At 31.1% G+C, this 18523-nt stretch overlaps 2 protein-coding genes across 2 annotated transcripts; both read left to right on the top strand.

Annotated features, from left to right (window-relative positions):
- The first annotated feature begins 1380 nt into the window (after positions 1-1380).
- Positions 1381-2711, top strand: LOC114175161 (heavy metal-associated isoprenylated plant protein 28-like). The gene is made up of 3 exons (XM_028059931.2): positions 1381-1440; positions 1961-2036; positions 2240-2711. The coding sequence occupies exons 1-3, from the start codon at positions 1435-1437 to the stop codon at positions 2545-2547; spliced, it is 390 nt and encodes a 129-aa protein (XP_027915732.1). The 5' UTR covers positions 1381-1434; the 3' UTR covers positions 2548-2711.
- Positions 2712-7728: 5017 nt separating this feature from the next.
- Positions 7729-18209, top strand: LOC114178025 (Hydrolase-like protein family). The gene is made up of 11 exons (XM_028063698.2): positions 7729-8164; positions 11358-11499; positions 11863-11930; positions 12740-12810; positions 12927-13190; positions 15499-15662; positions 15746-15801; positions 15903-15955; positions 17440-17608; positions 17696-17793; positions 17884-18209. The coding sequence occupies exons 1-11, from the start codon at positions 8014-8016 to the stop codon at positions 17986-17988; spliced, it is 1341 nt and encodes a 446-aa protein (XP_027919499.2). The 5' UTR covers positions 7729-8013; the 3' UTR covers positions 17989-18209.
- Positions 18210-18523: the final 314 nt, after the last annotated feature.

Below are 18523 nucleotides of genomic sequence, written 5' to 3'. Positions count from 1 at the left end.
AAAAATTAAAATATAATTAAACATAAAAAAATTTAAATTAATAAAAAAATCAACAAAAAATAGAATTAAACATTTAAAAAATATATAAAAATAAAAATATTAATTTGAGATTTAATTAAACTTTTTAAAATGTTTATTTTTATTATTTAGAGATTTTAAAAGATATTTTTATCTTTATAAATTAATTATTCTAACTTTTAATATAAAAATGATAAAATTAATACGTATTTATTATTTTTTAACCCGTGTTCTTAAGATACAAATTAGTATTATCTAAATATTTTTAAGAATATAGTGAGAATATATTCCATAACTGTATATAAGATATTTGTAGTGTGTTATGTATTTAAATACTATGTAATTATATCATTATTTTTATAATTTAGATTATTTATTTCTCTGTTTTTTAATTTTAAAGTATAATTAAAATAAAAATAAAAATGTATATAGCAAGGCAAACTCCTTTTCGTTGATCCATCTGATCTGATGGTCTTAATTTTGCCTTTTATCAAAGTGACGTTAAATGCAAGTCCAAATTTGAAACTTTTCACTACTTTTTAATTGTTTGTATTGATTATTCTAAATTTATCTGTCGAATTTGTTGATCCAATCTAATATTTAATTATATTTTCCTTAATTTCAATGATCGTTACTTTTTATGACTTAGTTGGAAATAGTGTTAAGGAAAACATAAAAGGAAATAAATTGTTATCACTGCTAAATTTAAAACATGACTAAATAGATAGAACATAAATAATGAAAGTGCTGAGACGGTGGAGAAATAGATTATATGTAAAATATTATATTACACTTCTACGTGTTTACTTTTTTTTTTTTCATTTCCTTTAGGTATATTACATTATTTATATCTATATATATATATTATTTTTATTATTAGCTTTTTAAACTTAAAAATTTTGGAGGTTTTCATTAAAGTATATGTTGTTGTTGCTTAGTCGGCACTTTCTACAAAATAGCACGGACGAGTGAATATATAATTTATATAATAAATTTTATAAGTAAGAGAGAAATATGACATACTATTAAAATAATAACATCTAATCATAATATTCCATTAACTTGTTAAATGTTATTATCATGCAATCATAGTTTATGACTTGGTAAGAGAAAACATTGTGATGGATAGTAACATAAATGTCTCTTTCGTTTTGTTGACTCCTCGCATTTGCTTTGCAAGTTCCAGTTTGTGTTTATGAGAGGCAAATTATCAAAAGAGAAGTCAAATCCCTTGAGGATTACGCGTTAAACAAGTATTATATTATTTTTTTCTCTTAATTATATGTCGTTTCTTAATCTTCTGGTTTTCGTGACTATATATATAGAGTTAAACATCCTTGAATCTTGCCACCAACAAAGAAGACATATATAAAATTTTGCTTTATAGTTGCAAGCTCATTGCAATATTTGGAAAGAATGACGGTGAGAAACATTATATGTTGTTTTTGTGTTCCTAATTTCTTCTTAATTAGTTCCTTCTTATTATCTTTGCACATCATCATGCACATAACGTCTATTTCTTTCGTTTCATCGTCAAAAGTTTAAGTATGTTATACATTAGATATTTTTGAAAATCATAATAATTATGCAAACTCAAAAAACTCATAAAGACTAGTGTAGAAAAGTCATTTATACAAATTAAAAAACTGAATTTGAAATCAATGCAGAATGTTTTTAGTTTCTATACCAGTTTTGTGCTGATATAGAATTTTTTATACAGATTCTAAAATTGGTATAAAAAGTCCATTTGAGAAGTAAAATTTTCGTAATGAAATTATGATTAAAGCATCTGATAAAGAAAAATAGTAGAGATGAAATTAAGATGACATCTCAGACAAAATCTCCATTACATTTAATGTTAACCTTGGACTAATCAATCATATGGTTTGTTTGTATATGTTTAACTTGTGTTCTTTGTTTCTGCTTTTCTTGTGTTCCTCAGATAGTGGAGATGTGTGTGCACATGGATTGTCCAGGTTGTGAGACCAAGATAAAGAAAGCTCTTAAAAAATTACGTGGTATATCTATATAAAACCTTAAACTTGTCAAGACTCTTTTATCACGTGGTATAGTTGTGTTTTACACATGAATTTTGGTTACATATAGAAGTTTATATTTGAGAGCTTTATATAAATTTGAGCTTATCACCACCTCACTAATCACTAATACGAGTGAAAATAAATTTGAGTTTATATAAACTGTGATTGAAAAAATTTTATAGGAGTTGATGATGTGGACATAGATATGAGGCTGCAAAAGGTAACTGTGATGGGTTGGGCAGAGGAAAAGAAGGTACTGAAAACAGTGAGGAAGACAGGTAGAAGAGCAGAGCTGTGGCCATATCCATACAACCCAGAATATCATTACAATCATTGTGGAAACAACTCTTACTTCGCTTCTTCTTACAGTTATTACAAGCATGGATATAGCTATGGTGAAAACTTTGGCTATTACCATAAGCCAATGATTGATGAGAAGCTCATTTCTATGTTCAGTGATGACAACCCTCACGCTTGTTCAATAATGTAAAACACACATTTCTCATTTCTTCATTCTATGTTAAACTTTTTCCCATCTATAGATGCATTTGGTAAGTTTGTAATGTATATAAACCAATATATGTTGTTGCTCTTTTATGAGAATTATTCTCTGAATTTTTTTTTTTTCAATTTTCTCATATAATGTGTGTACTGTTCCGGTCGTCTAGAGTCTAACTTGATTTTTGAAAGATGAATGAAACATCTCAAAATTGGATCCAAAAATTAAACCTAGATTTGATTAGAAGACATTATTATATAGAAGAGATTATATATTTTGTTAGTCTATTATTATGTTTCTAATTACTTTATCTATAAATTAAATATTAGTTTTCAGGAACTGTTTTGACCTAAATACTTCTTACATGAAGTTGATATCAATATAGAGTTAAAGTTTATGGGTCAAGAAAATTGAATCTAAGTTTGTCTTGTAAATAAATGATATTTTATTAGAAGATATGATTGTATAGGAGAGATTATATTTTATTAATATGCTATTATTTTTGTGACTACCTTTTTATAAATTAAATATTAATTATCAGTATTAATGAACTAAACTATTTTAACCAAATACTCTTTACTTCACATTTGGTCAAGGTTAACAAAGTTATTCATACTATTTTTGTTCGAAATTTTTTACCGGAGACAATACGCTAATTAGAGCAATTCTTTTGTGATTACGCTTCTCAGATAATCTTTACCTTCTTCTTTGAGATTTTTTTTTTTTCATTTTTGAAACTTTTTCTCCTTTTTTTTCCTATGACAATCATGGATAAATTCAACTTATACATTCATCCTTATAATCATGGATTGGAATTTATTTTTCACCCTTTGTCCAAAAATCATTATAATTTCGGAAAAAGTGATTAAAATGACACTAATTGGTAATAAAAATTAATCTTTTAATAAGTAAATAATAATAATATTAATAATAACAAATAATTTTATATAAATCATACAAATAAATGTAATTTAAAGCTGGTCTTTCTATAATAAATTATGTCTCTTTTAGGAATGATATAATCATATTAAATCTATACAACATGTGGAGATACAATAAAAAAATAAATCAATTTTTAAATATTTTCATGTAACTATTATTCAATTTGTTAATAATTATTGACAGAAAGAAGATGAACATCTTTCTCCAATAAGGAGTTTTGGTGATGATGATGACTTATGAAGAAGTATGGAAGACTTGATGATGATGCATGAAAAAATGTTAAAGACTTAAGAGAATGCTTTGATTCAAGAGATGCTTTGAAGACTTAAGGGTTTAGTTGTTTAGGTCTTTTAATATGTGTATGTTATTTAAAATAGTTAAATTAGTATGTCAAGAGTCAAAAGGCAAAACCCAATTAGTAGAGAAGAGAATTTTATTTATTTGCAAAACTCACTAAAACTCACTAGAATAATCGATTATTCTTAGTGATAATCGATTATCTTAGTTAAAACTGATTTTTGAGAAAAGTCTCTGTGATAATCGTTTATAACTGCTGATAATCGATTATTGATAATCGATTCGATTATCACAGCGAGAAAAAAGTTTTTAGAAAAGTTTTTGTGATAATCGATTATCTATGGTAGTTGTGACTTGAATTTTCATATTCTTAACCTAATTTCTAAATAGGTTTCTATAAATAGAGTGGTAGGCTTTCATTATCAAATACAAAAGTTAGATAAGTCTGAGTAGTTAAAAACTCTCTGTGGAAAGTCTTTGAAAAACCTAGTGTGGGTAAAGCGATAACTTTTATCAAGTGGGATCTTGAGTGATTGAGTGCTGCTGCTCTTGCTAGGAGAAGTCAGTCATCCTTTGTGTGATTCAAAGGAAATGTTCATTCCTTGTTGATTCAAGGAAGGTGTTTTCATCCCTTGTGGATTTCAAGGGAGGTGTTTTCATCTCTTGTGTGATTCAAGAGAGGACTTTTCTATACCTAATCTTTCTTATCATTGATTGTAAGTTTGGTTTATTTTAATGATTGAGTTAATCTCGTTTTTTAAAGATTAATAATTGGACATAGGGTCTTTTGATCCGAACCAGTATAAATACTTTGTGCAATTTTTGCTTCTGTACTCTCTTTATTTTATTGTGTTTATTAAAATAAAAGAACGAATTTTAATTGATCTTTGATATTAAAAGGGAAAATTTTAAAAGCACAATTTTTATTAAAAACTCAATTCACAATCCCTCTTGATTTTTGTCCAAACGCATAAACATTATGCTGTGTGATATCAACAATAATAACTTATTTTAAAATACTTAAGTTATATTTATAAATATTGTAAATATCTGAAACAAATTCATTTTTATCATGGATAACACGAATCACATTATTTGTAGGAAAAGAAATAAGTGACATGGGAACAACAACATAGTTTTCTCTAAAAGTAACCGATGGTGGTGCAATGCTCCTATTGTCCAAATCATCCTCAAAGAATATCGCATTGTGTGAGAAGGAAAATAAAACCTGCTACCATAAGAACCCACATCATAACCAATGAAGAAGCCACTAACAATCTTAGGATCAAGCTTTTTCAACTAAGGATTATAAGGTCTCACCTCTACCTTATAGTCTCACACATGGAAATGTCTCAAACTTGGCTTCTTCTCAAACATAAGCTCTTATGGAGTCTTTGGAATAAACTTACTAGGTACTTGATTAAGAATACATACAAGAATCCTTAAAGTGTCTCTCCAAAGGAAATCCGGTAGAGAGGAATGGCTCAACATACATCTCACCATTTCTAAAAGTGCGTGATTCCTTCTTTCTACAAATTCATTTTGCTGAGGAGTACCAATCATATTCATCAAGACATCTAGGGAAAGGTCCCAAATTTCTTCTCGTCTCATCATACTTGCCATATTACTCTCCACCTTTGTCAAACCTCACACATTTTATCTTCTTTCATGTTTTTAACTCAATAACAACTTTGAAAGACTTAAAGGAGATTTATCCATTCAAATATGGAATAGTTGTCTATAAACGTGATAAAATACCTATATCCACCCATGGAAGTGGGTGTAATAGGTCCACACATAATCTGCAACACATAATCACGTCTCTTTGCACCTGTATTTCTTACTTTTGCAATAAGTTTGCCCTTAATGCAATCAACACAATTATCAAAATCAGAAAAAATTCAAATCATGCAAAATACCCTTTATTATCAACCTCTAAATTTGAGGCTTTGAAATATGTCCTAGATGTCTATTTCAGTATGTATAACCCATCACATAAAAATTCTGAACCAACAATAATTGAATTGAAACAAACAATAAGTTTACCATGACCATATTCAAAAATGTAGTCACATTTATCAAAAATGAAACTAAAATCACATTCTTTCTCACATAAAGTATGTAAACATTTTTCAAAACAAAACATGGTCGGAAGATAAATTTAAAGACACTACTTCTATGTGATAATAAGTTACTTATAAAATGTTTATTTTTATAAAAAGTCTAGTAACATATTTTTTGATTTTCTTACCACGTACTCTATTTTATTTACTGAAACTTACTAAAAACTATAAAATTTGTCAATTTTGTTAAAAATAGTTCTGTCTAATACTCTTAACCACAAAGGGATCTGAATTGATTAATGAGTTTTTCACTTACTTAATGTGAATCTTGAAGGAGTCTTTAAGGTTTAAAACTCAATTAATCAATTTCGCAGTTCTGGGTTAATGGACTGTTTAAATCAATCAAGAAAGATTATGAGAGGGAAGAAGGAAGCAAGACACACAATTTATACTGGTTCGATTCAAAAAGAATCTACATCCAGTCTTCTCCTAAGTAACACACTTAGGAGGATTCCACTAAACAGAAAGGTTCCAAGAATTACAAGCACACCTATGTAATTCTAACCCCCAAAACCCAAGAACTTGATTCAACAATCAAGAACTCCCCCTAGGAGCAATGCATCCACACAATTGCACCTAGGTCCACACTTCAAACACTGAAGCTACTGTAATCAAAAGTACAGAAAACAAAACAAGAAACGAAAACACCTAAATGTGCAGATTTGACTTGATGCTCCTTGAATCAAGCAAGATCCATCATGGTAGAGTCAACCATCAATCATTCTTGGATCTGTGCTTGGGTTACTGCAGAATCTTCTGAAGCTCTTGTGTCTCTCAGATTGCTCTTTCCCAGATGCAGACTGTGTGATCTATCTCAAAATTCCAGCCAAAACAGATTCCAAAACAGCTTTTATACAAAGGTTTTTGTTGTCACTAATTTGATTAGCAAATTACCTAATCGATTATCGTGAGTACATTTTTACTCACTTTGTGCCAGACTTCACAGCTAATCCATTAGTTCAGAAACTAATCATGTGCAGGATTACACAGCAGGCCTGAAATACATTTGATAAAGAGAAGCTAATTGCCTAATGCATATCCTAACTGGACCAAGCTATATTTTATCCTAGATCAGTAGACATCATCAAAACTGTTCTTCATTTATGGATGAAAGGCTCCCCCTTCCAACAAATTTATTAAATAAAGAGTAAGTAAGATTCACAGAATTTTATAAATTTTTCAATAAGTAGTATTCGTATAATGTTTATTAAATAAAGAGTAAGAAAGAATCACATAATTTTATATAGTTTTTAATTAGTACTTTATTAAGTGTATTTTGATGATTTTCGATACCAAATCTATAAAAAAATTAAAGTTGATTTTAATTTCTAAACTTTGATACAAAATCAAATTTTTTTCATATTCTAAGTTTTAATACGGTTCGTTATTTAAATTTTAAAAATAAATAATATAATCATTATAATTCAATTGTGTTAAAGTTTTTATCTAATCAAACAACAATTTAGCATTTGAGTTGATTAAATCATTTAACATAAAAATATTAATAATATTTAATTAAAAGAATTATATTTATTTATTTTTAAAATTTAAAAACCAACATATACAAAATTCTAGAATTGAAATGAGTCAAAGTTAAAGTAGTACACTTAAATAAATCTCTATATTTTAACTGCTTAACCAATATTGACTGTGTTTTATTAATTTTAAACCATTGATAAAAAATAAATTACAAGCATTGAATTAATATCAAAAGGTAATTCTAGTATTTATTTATTTCCCACTTCAACTTTCTGTTTTGTTAATATGATTAGTTGGTGAAGAAAAAATTAGAGGCCGCCAAAACTGTGAATGGTGACGCTTCGCTGTCTGCGTCCATTGCCTTGCGTTGCATTGCGTGTCGTTTATGCCCTTCTTTTGTCGTTTTCATCCATCACAAATTCACAATTCGCTTGTTCCCATTCACCAATTAATCGTTCATTCCCACCCAAACAGAACAGAACCTTCAGATACAGAGAGAGAATCGTGATATGGGTAGTGTCGTTGTGATTTGGTGGAGAAGGGAATAACAACACGACACTTGTGCCTCCAAAATAGGATTTGATTTTCCTTCTCTCTCTCTCTAAAAATTATACTTATGGCAACGCCTTCCATGATTCACGCGCGCTGTGCTTACTCGCCAAGAATTTGCAATCGCAACAACAAACCCCCTTCGCAACAAGCTCCCGTAGCTTCTTCCTGCTCTTCTTCCTCCTCGGCTTCCAATTCTCCCTTTTCTCTCTCTTCTGGTAATTTTCATTCACTTCTCAATCCCAATCCCCAAATTTTATTTTCTAACACCCATTTCATGTTGTTTTACTTACTGTTCCAACAATTAAGAGCTTTTGTTTCTTCTATCGCATGCCAATTATACATTCAGCCTTCGTCATTCTGGATTTTTCCTTATCATTTTAATTCTGGAGCATTGGTGAAGCTTTAATTTTAAGATCTGCATTTTATAAAAATCTATAATTCCCTTTAGAACCTGTCGAGGTCTTGTTTTAAGACACTTCTATAGGTTAAGAATAAAAAAAAATTAATTATATATTTTTAAGTTATAAAAAATTTAAATTTAAATAAAAGTTATAAAAATTTAATTCTTATGAAACCCTACCATTAAATAAGAATTAAGATAGTTTTAAAAATTATATGGACTTAAAGTAAAGTTGGACTTTGGGAGAAGAATGGGGTCCACCGTTCCACTTACGGGAAAAGAAGAAGAAGAAAGTGTAAAATTAAGGTAGTCATAACGGCCCAGTTTGTTATACTGGGCTAGAGGGTGGGGTGGGCCTGGTACTGGCCCGCGAGATGATCCACCTTCCTTGATTGCTTGGTATTGCATACTTTTCTACCAGGATTAATGGGAAATTGTGAAGTGACTAGATGACCAATTTTTTTGTGCTGATTTTATATTTTAGTACTTTACAGCTGGCTTGTTGGTAGTCTTGTATTGCATTGAATGTTTTTGTTGTTTATCTAATTCTACTGACTGTTAGAAATTTAAGTATCAATTGAAACGAATTGACAGAAACCCATTGATTGTCTTATGATTTGGATTGAAGTTTTTATCTTATAAATAACTCTTTGACAGAAGGAACCACGGAAACAATGCCCTTGCTAATACCAAAGTAGAGATTTTTCACTGAAACTAAAAACATGCGTGTGAAAATCTTAGTGATGAGACCATTAAAGCCCCTTGAGTTCCGTATGGTTATTGATAAAAAAACCTAATTAACCTTAAAACCCTGATCAACTAGAGGTATGCAATCATACCTATGTTCCTGTCAATCTCTAAACCCCACTGGCGTGGAGCTTACCGATAAACACTATCCTATACTATTTCCGTAGGTACCACTGCTTAATTGAGATACTTGTGTTTTGGCGTAACATTTTTTGAATGTTATCAAAATGGATGTGCACTAGACTTGGAAAATGCAATAGAGGCATTACTTGAAGGACCTAATCTCTTTTGTCTTGAGTTTCATTAGCTCCATTCAACCAAGCATTCCCTAGGTAGATAGTGTGGGTGATTTTCTGCAGTAGACCAGTTCAATTTAAATGCAACTATCAGCACTCTGAAAGTTGATATTATAGCCGTTGAAGCAGGTGTCGTCTCGGATTGTGGTGCAGAAATGCATCTTGGAACGAAATGAGTAAAAACCCTAGAACAAAAAATCAACGAAGGAAAAAATGGACGGCGTCGAATGGGAGATTTACAGTATGAGAAGAAGTCACATCACTTGGTGGAAATTTCAAGATAACTGAGAAAGATTTATTATTTTAAATCGAAGATTCAAAAATAAGAATTAATAGTTCAAAGGAAAAACTCGAGACTTAGAAAAGAAAAAACTCAAATTTTCATTTATTCAAATCTCAAGGTTTTTCTTCAAACCAATGATTCTTATTTTTAAATTTTCAATTCAAAGCAACGGATATTCCTCATTTGGAATCTCTTCCGAGTAGGGTGACTTCTTCCTCCTCCACAAATCCCCCATTTGACGCCCCCTATTTTCCTCTTCCCGCTCCGAAACGTATTTCTCCATCCACAATCCGAGACAAGACCTATAACACCAGTAGTCAACCAATGCAACGAATCTTCCCATTGCTTATGCTACTCATTAGGAAAATAGACTCTTAACACCTTATTTAGTTTTTCAGTTTGCTCATCTATTTTAGGGTGATGGTTTAGATCATTTGAATAGCTGTACCCTCCATTTAGGCAAAAGAAATTCAGATCAGAACTTACTTTTAAATGCTGGATCCCCATTTCTTACTAAGGAGCTTGGCACTCCATGAAAATGAACAAGCTCCTCAGCTAAACTAAGCCACCCTTTGAGATGAAGGGATATTTCAATAACTAGGTTGTCTTGTGATAAAATCCATCTCCACGTCATCCGTTAGAGCCTATGGTCCTGTATAGGTATAGGTAAAGCTTGAGTAGACCTGCTGGATAGGGTGTTCCACTACAAAATCAGCATTCATTGATTGCTGAATTTTATAAGCATCCGGTGAAATGGCCTGTGACAATTCTCTTTTTTTCATTCGTGATAATGCATCAATACCATCAATATTTTTTTCATTAGCGGGCTTACATAATCTATAAAATTTAAATGTTGTGTGCACTTAATGATTTGAATGTTGAGTTGGCAGGAGATCTGAGTATGTAGAACTTTCCAGAACTTTTATCTTCTTATGTGTCTGACATTCTGCTCAATAATTTTGCATTGCTAGAGTTTGGCCTTGATATTTTTTGTCTCTTCACTTTGGACTATAATGTTTTCAAAATGACATTATTTTCAAACCCACTGTTAGATGGTGAAATGATAATAGGACAATGAAGTCTCCGAACAGTTGTCAAGCATTGCCTTAGAGTGATCATCACAAGATTCCATATCTTTGAATTGAATCAGATATTTTGCCAATTTTTTAGTCCCTGAATGCTTAGAGAGAACAGGGAAGAACATACCATTCTTAATCACATTGTTTTGTTTGTTATCCATTAAAACTATAGAGCATCATGGACTTTTTCTCAACAAGATTCTTATATATGCTGTCTCAAGGTCCCTTAGGGGTGAAAACCTCATTTTTTACAATTATTCCTTGGCTTGTGTTCTCCGTCCTCTTTGGTTTTCACTCTTTATCAATTATTCTTTGTATAATTCTAGGTGTTGTTGGAATTGTAGAGTTTATCTGGGAAGGAGAGAAAAGAGAGAAAGATGGGTGTGCATATTTGTTTACTGGCTGAATATAAGTTTGGTAGATGTATAGATGTGATAAAGGATTACAACCCAGTACTCCTATTACTAATGATTAGGGGACAAGTACTAGTAATAATGTAAGCTATAAACACCAAGATCAAGAACCCAATATTCTAACAACAGTGATAATATTGGTGCAAATATAGTTTACTTTTTATTAAGGCTGGTAGATGAACTTTTGCAGGTACAAATATTGGACAGAGACACCAGGGCCTTAGTGCTCATGCTATGAGTACCGTCACTCATGGAAATTCTATTTCTAGCATAGGAAATTTGAAGAACGACCCTGATCATCTCCTTGTTCTTGTCCATGGTATCTTGGCTAGGTATATAGTATATTTATATTATGAGAATTAAACCTTGTTCTTCAAAATATTTATGTTAAGATATGAATGAAGCTTGTCTTGAGCTATGGGTTAAAAGTGAAGTTAATGTGATCAATGCTTTTACAATTAATTACTATTCTAATGTTTAGCAGGAAAGGATTATTGTTTTCATCCTGTTTATGATCAATATATTGACAATCAACCTTAATGTGCCCTACATCCATAAATTTGAGAATGACAAGAAGTTGGATAATTGGTTGGTCTTATACAAAGTTGAACCAAAGATTTTATGCTGTTCTTTTGAATGTTGCTCAATTGGTTGGTCTTATACAAAGTTGTACTCATGTTTGTTTATTGATGCAGCACAGGGGACTGGACATATGCAGAAGCAGAGTTGAAAAAGCGTCTTGGAAAAAACTATTTAATATATGGTTTGTGCATCTTTTAACTTTGGTTCTCTATGTTATATTGCATAGTGTTCCTCTACTCCTATAAGTGGACTTTATTTGTTAAGTGTACAATGGTGTATCCCATTAAAAAATTAATGGGTTAAAGTTATTCAAATTAGTTTAGTGTGTTAAGATTGTCATGCAGTTGAAAGTAAATCAATGGTGGATACACCCTTAATTGTGCATTTCACATACAAGTTTACTTTACAAGAGCTTTTTCTTTCTCTTATTATGTAAAGTTTGATCATTGAACTATAGTGTACTTAGTCTCTTTAAATTCAATGTCACTTTTGGAATGTTTCTTTCTCTTTAACCATAATGTTTGATTAAGAAATTATTCTAACATGAGAACAATTGTGAAAATATTAATGATCTATGTTGGAGACAACTTAGATATGTTGGCCAACTAAAAAATGATATACTATACAAGTTTGAGTAAATTTGCAAATTAAACAAACACTACTAGACTGTTCTTTTTACACTTTGTCTAGCTAATGCTGGAAAAAAAGACTACTTCTATAATTTGGAAAGAAGTAAGCTTAAGCTTTTTGCGATAATAATGAACTTTTTATATGTTGTGAAGACTTTCTCAGGTATTGGATGATTGTCTCATTCATGAATTTAAAACTATTTGTCTGTTATTTATTACAGTACATACACTTACACACATCTCTCTCTCTCTCTCTCTCTCTCTCTCTCTATATATATATATATATATATATATATATATATATATATATATATATATATATTGTTTAGGACAGTTCTTACCGATTATTTGTTGTTTGCAGTCAGTTCATCAAATACTTACACTAAGACATTTACTGGGATTGACGGAGCTGGAAAGCGGTTAGCTGATGAAGTGAGTTCCGAGCTACGAAAATTTATCAAAGTTTGAAGGCTCCATTTAAGTTCTGATAGCTTTATTTTCTCTTGAATTGTTTCCTGTTGAATGATTATTGCCTATCATGAAAACAGGTATTGCAAGTTGTTAAAAAGACAAGGAGCCTTAAAAGAATCTCCTTTCTATCCCATTCTTTGGGAGGTTTGTTTGCTAGATATGCAATTGCTGTTCTTTATTCACCTGATACCTATAGCAGAGATCAACCAGGTGATCTAGAAAACATGACAGAATATCTCCAGGAAACAAACTTTTCCAAAGGAGGCTCAATAGCTGGGTTGGAGCCAATCAATTTTATAACTTTAGCAACTCCTCATCTTGGTGTAAGAGGAAAGAAGCAGGTTTGTTCAGGACAATATTAATTTTTTGTGATGTGTTCTCTTTTTTTGGTATATATTGACTTCTATTTGAAACTTGAAGACGGGTTTACATTTTCTTAAACTTGAAATTGTCTTGTTGCTCCCTTTGTTCAAATTACTAGTTTACTGAGAGGGAGGAAGAAAGATAAAAGACAATGAAACGCTGAATTGATATTAAGTATTAACTAAGATATTCATATTACATTGTAGTGATGTGTTTGATATGTTCATAGAACGTTAAGTACCAGTCTTATTTATACTAATCACAATCCTAGCTAATTTGCTGAACATATCATAATGAGATAAGGAAGTATGTTAACTATAAGATAATGAGAAAATGAGGAAGTTAATCTTTCGAAATAATGTAATATATGATAGGATATAGTTTGATATTTTCAAATATTCTAACACTCTTCCTCAAGTTAAAGTTTATAAGTTTTAGGCTTAATATGAATAAATGTCTTTCTTTTCTTTCATTTTTATGGGCTTCACCAATAAAGACGACTGTGGAAACTCATAAAGAGAGGTTGGAGTCAGATTGTGATTGAGACAATAGCTAGGGCCTAATCACCTTAGGTCAAATTTGGAGAAAATTTGAGGTGAGATTGAGTGGGACAAGCTGACCGGGCAAGGGCAATATGGAGGAAACTGAATCTTTAGAACTATTATGGGGTCAAGAATGATTCATTGAGATTCTCATGAGGCCAAGGTACATTTGGGATAAAGTAAGTCTAACTGTGTATGAGAAAAGACAAGGTTGGACACCTTTCATCTTTCTATCATCAAAGCTAATATTCCTTGTTGAATGCAAATCAAGCACAGAACAACCACGGTAGGGTACACATAGATAAGAAAAAGGAAAAAGTCAACTAATGGTAAGATTTATTAGAATCCCTTTGCAACTGAGCTTGATGCATCAATTGTAAATGTAGTCATTGAAGCAAAATGAATCGCACTAGGATGCAAAATTCAATGATACCCTTATAAGGAAAAACCCAAGCTTTTACTTCTATTGCTTGTGGCTAGGGAAGAAAATGTAGTCTCTTTGAATGCCAAACACATAGCAAGATGCAATTGGTGACAGAAGATGGTAAGTGGACAATAGCGACTGGTTTTCTCTCTTAGAATTTTCCAATTTGGGGTTGGACCTAATTCAACCGTAAAAGTTAGCTCATGAGTTTGAGTTTCCTTCCACTTATATACATAAATATAACTAGTTGATGTACTATCTGCAATACACACCTTTAGCAACAAAGAGTGAGCGCTCTGGAGGTGAAAGTTGCACAAGTGGATGGTTGGTAGGTCCTCAACAATTGTTAAAATGAATATTTTGTTTGTTTTAGAATTTGAATATAGATCGAACTCAACCATACAAGTTAACAACTAGTGTTTTGGCAGGGACCTACTCTGTTTAAAATGCTCAAGAATATTTAAGTTTTATGTTTGAATATTCTATATTGTCTCTTGCAGTTTGAAGGTAGGATTACATTTAGCCACCCTTTTTTCTGCAGTACCATTTTCTATTCACCTGAATACTGTAAAAATTTTATATAAACATTAGTGGACAAAACTAATTTATTAGATGGATTTTCATTATTGATGCCCTATAATTTTCTCATTAACAAGTATATTACAAAAATTACTCTAATATATTTTTTCTGTTTTCATTATATACCCCTCTTTATCATTACGTTTATTTTCATTATTTTATCTATCAGTTTTTTATCATCAAGCATTGATACTCAAGACAACACCAACTACATTGTTTTCTAAATGATTTGACCCACGTTTTTATCCATCAAATAAATTTCTTTGCTATCCCTTCTATTGTCTCTTGGCTAATAATTGTCTTAACTATTCCCTTTAAAATAGTTTCCGGTAGATCTTACCTTCAATTATGCATGCCCGTATTTGTATTTTGAGATTTTATTTTTATTTTAATAAAGGGATGCAGCATTTGAAGAAATGTCGAAATCGAAAGAGGAGAAAGTGCATAACTTTTCTTCTAATAGAAATTCTGATGGAGAGAGTACTAGAATAAGATTTGCATAATTCATGAACACGCCCTACTAAAATTTCAATTCTACTAGAGAAACTCAAATATTACAGTCATGAAAAAATTATTAGAAAAAGATGCTTATAAACTGGAATTTTAAGTCAAATGGATGAAACTATGCATGAATTCGGGCCCTGTTTATATGTCTTGTCAATGCACGTGGGTATTACTCAATTTTGTACTGAAAATTTTCAGGACATAAGAGTTTGATTGTTTACTCTGCATATTTTTCAGCTCCCATTTCTGTTGGGAGTCCCAATCCTAGAAAAGCTAGCTGCTCCCATAGCTCCTTTTTTTGTTGGTAAAACAGGTAGTCAGTTGTTCCTTACTGATGGTAAACCTGATAAACCACCTCTTCTATTGAGAATGGCTTCTGATTGTGATGATGGAAAGTTTCTGTAAGTAAAGGAATCTATTTGTGCTACTTTATATTCCGCTTTTCCACTTAAGTAATCTAACACTAAATTTTATATTTATGTAGGTCTGCACTTGGAGCATTTAGATGTCGCATCATTTATGCTAATGTTTCATACGATCGTATCCTCTCAGTATGTTTTTTTGTTTTACTACCTTCTAGGCATATCAGTAACTCATGGTCCACTTCTCCCCATCTTGGTAATTTCTTCAACTTTATATAGATATGGTAGGGTGGCGCACTTCCTCTATAAGGAGGGAAACTGAGCTCAGTAAGGTGAATATTGATGATTTATCCTTTTAGGTTGTCTTATTTTGTTGGTTATTGATCTCTTAACATATGCAAGTTTAAAGATGAATAATTTATACTTAGATTACGACTAAATTAGAATCTTGTTGGATGCTTTTATACTTAACATCCTAAATGTCTTTATGTCTGGCATTTGTAATCTCTTTTCTTGTCTCAACTCTTAGATTTATCACTTAAATGTAATTTGTAATTTAAATTCTACAATTGCTAGTGCTAATAGGATAAAATTTTGTTTGTCAGAAATAAATAAGTAATGAAAATAATAGAACTATAGAGGTATAAAAGGGGGTTATTATTATTTGACTACTTTGTGAACTAGAACTGTTAGAGCATCAAATTTCCTTTCCCCTCTCCTATCAATAATAATAACAACAACAAAACTTAATAATAATAATAATAATAATAATAATAATAATAATAATAATAATAATAATGTATTATCTTTCAACAGAAAAATGTGGTTTAAAAGTGAGGTAGAGGCTACCACGGCGAAGTTTAATTGGCCAATTGTGGAAAAATAAATAAATATATAAAATTTGATCCCAACAGTTAAGTATCTCATCAGAATTGACATTTTTTTAATTTTTTAATTCTTTGAAAATTACTTGTGTACTACTATACTTCACTTGAAGAACTTCGCTCGTTTGACTATTGATTGACATATTCAGTTCTTCACATTTTCAATTATCGGGTGGTAATATACTTTGCACTGTATTAACTCAGATCATTTGTGGCTTAATTTATGCTGTCCCTTCATAATTTCTTAATAAGGAATTCCAATTGAGTCACAGCCTGTCAACAAATTATGAAAGCATGTATCCAAAAATTGGGATGTAGTACTGGTTCTTAGGGATCTGTTAGTTAATCCCTCTAAAACGAATAAAATTAAATTAAATGGATCAATATACTGCAGCTAAAATGTTGCAAGTGATGTTAATTCTGGCATCTAGTTTAGTGTTAACTTCCGTGCTGCAAACGTGGGAGAGAAACTATAGATGATACGATGCCTATCAGAAAGATGACAATCTTTCTGAATTTGAATAATTTCTGTAAAATAACAAAATATTTAGATGAGATAAATCAGAGTTTATAATTTTATAATTATAAAGAAAGCAGAATAAGACAAAGATGGAATGTGACACAATCTAACAGATTAATAAACATAGAAAGATTTTCCACAAATAAATCCTTTTTTATAAGAACCAAATAATATTTGACATCACAAAAATCTCAGTCATTGATAAAGATCCTCCTCAAATTCTGTTCAGAAGATAGTCCTCTATCAATAGATGTTGGATAAAGGAAAAAGTGCTGCAACATTAATTTTTCAGTAGGGGTTCTATTTTGAAAGTTGAAGGAGTAAATGTTTAATGTATGAAAGGGAAACGCCTGGATTGTGAAAAGATGTGAATATCTTTCTGTGGTACTAACATTTTCTATTGTATTGGCAGCCTCCTCGCCAATCTTTAGATGGATACAAGCACGTAGTTGATGTGGAATATTGTTCCCCAGTTCCTTCTGACGGCCCTAAATTTTCTTCAAAAGCAGTGCAAGCAAAGGAGGCGGCACAAAATTCTCCCAATACACAGAGTACTGTAGAATATCATGAAATTGTAGAAGGTGATCATTTTTTCCCAAAATTACTGAAGATGTATCAATTATCTTCAGCTATTGATATTCCTCTAAAGCCACTCATCTTTTTAACAGAGGAGATGATTCGGGGATTGCAGCTGTTGGGATGGAAAAAAGTTGATGTCAGCTTTCACTCAGCATTCTGGCCTTTCTTTGCTCATAACAACATTCATGTACTGCATCCCTTTAATACGTCTAATATGGCGGATGATGATGGTATCATTGATACAAAGTTTGTAACACGAGAGATTGTTTGATTTCAGGTGAAAAACGAATGGTTTCACAATGCTGGTGTAGGAGTAATTGCTCATGTGGCTGACAGCTTGAAACAGCAAGAAGCATCATCACTATTGTCTGCTAGCTTGTGACTGCTGTATGTAATTTCAGTTTTCTTGGGACATGTCTAACTTCACAATACTAGCTGAAAAAAATTCTTACTATAGTAGTTAGTCATCAATATAATTACAGTATTTTTTTACTCGCATATTTCATATAAAGATACAGTAGTTCTTACTTAACAGGGAGTATCATGTAACTTACAGAAAAATACATTATCATACCAATGAAAAAAAACAATATGGTTTGTGTAGCAAGGGTTATTATTACACATTTGACAATTTGAGTTTCTACTTATTGGGAAATGATGTACACTAATTGTTTTGTCCTTGTTATATGTTACAACTTACACTTGTCATTGACATGATTAAGCTAGGCTGGTGGCTTTTAAGCCGTGTCTCTTGCACCTATCATCGGGTGTTTTAGTTGTCTCTGATTTGAATTTCAACTTAAAATCTCGGCTTTATATTAAAACATTATTTTGGTTGGAAGAGCGAACGGTTGAGAGGGAAGAGATTTTTATAGAAATTACACTTTTTGTTAAGAGGGAACGGATGAGTGGGAATA

The sequence above is a fragment of the Vigna unguiculata genome, chromosome 3, assembly GCF_037176805.1.
Source record: "Vigna unguiculata cultivar grain cowpea cultivar isolate G323 ecotype 2 chromosome 3, ASM3717680v1, whole genome shotgun sequence".
Classification (NCBI taxonomy): Eukaryota; Viridiplantae; Streptophyta; class Magnoliopsida; order Fabales; family Fabaceae; genus Vigna; species Vigna unguiculata.
Note: the sequence above shows the minus strand (reverse complement) of the source record. Positions and strands in the feature narration are given on the sequence as shown.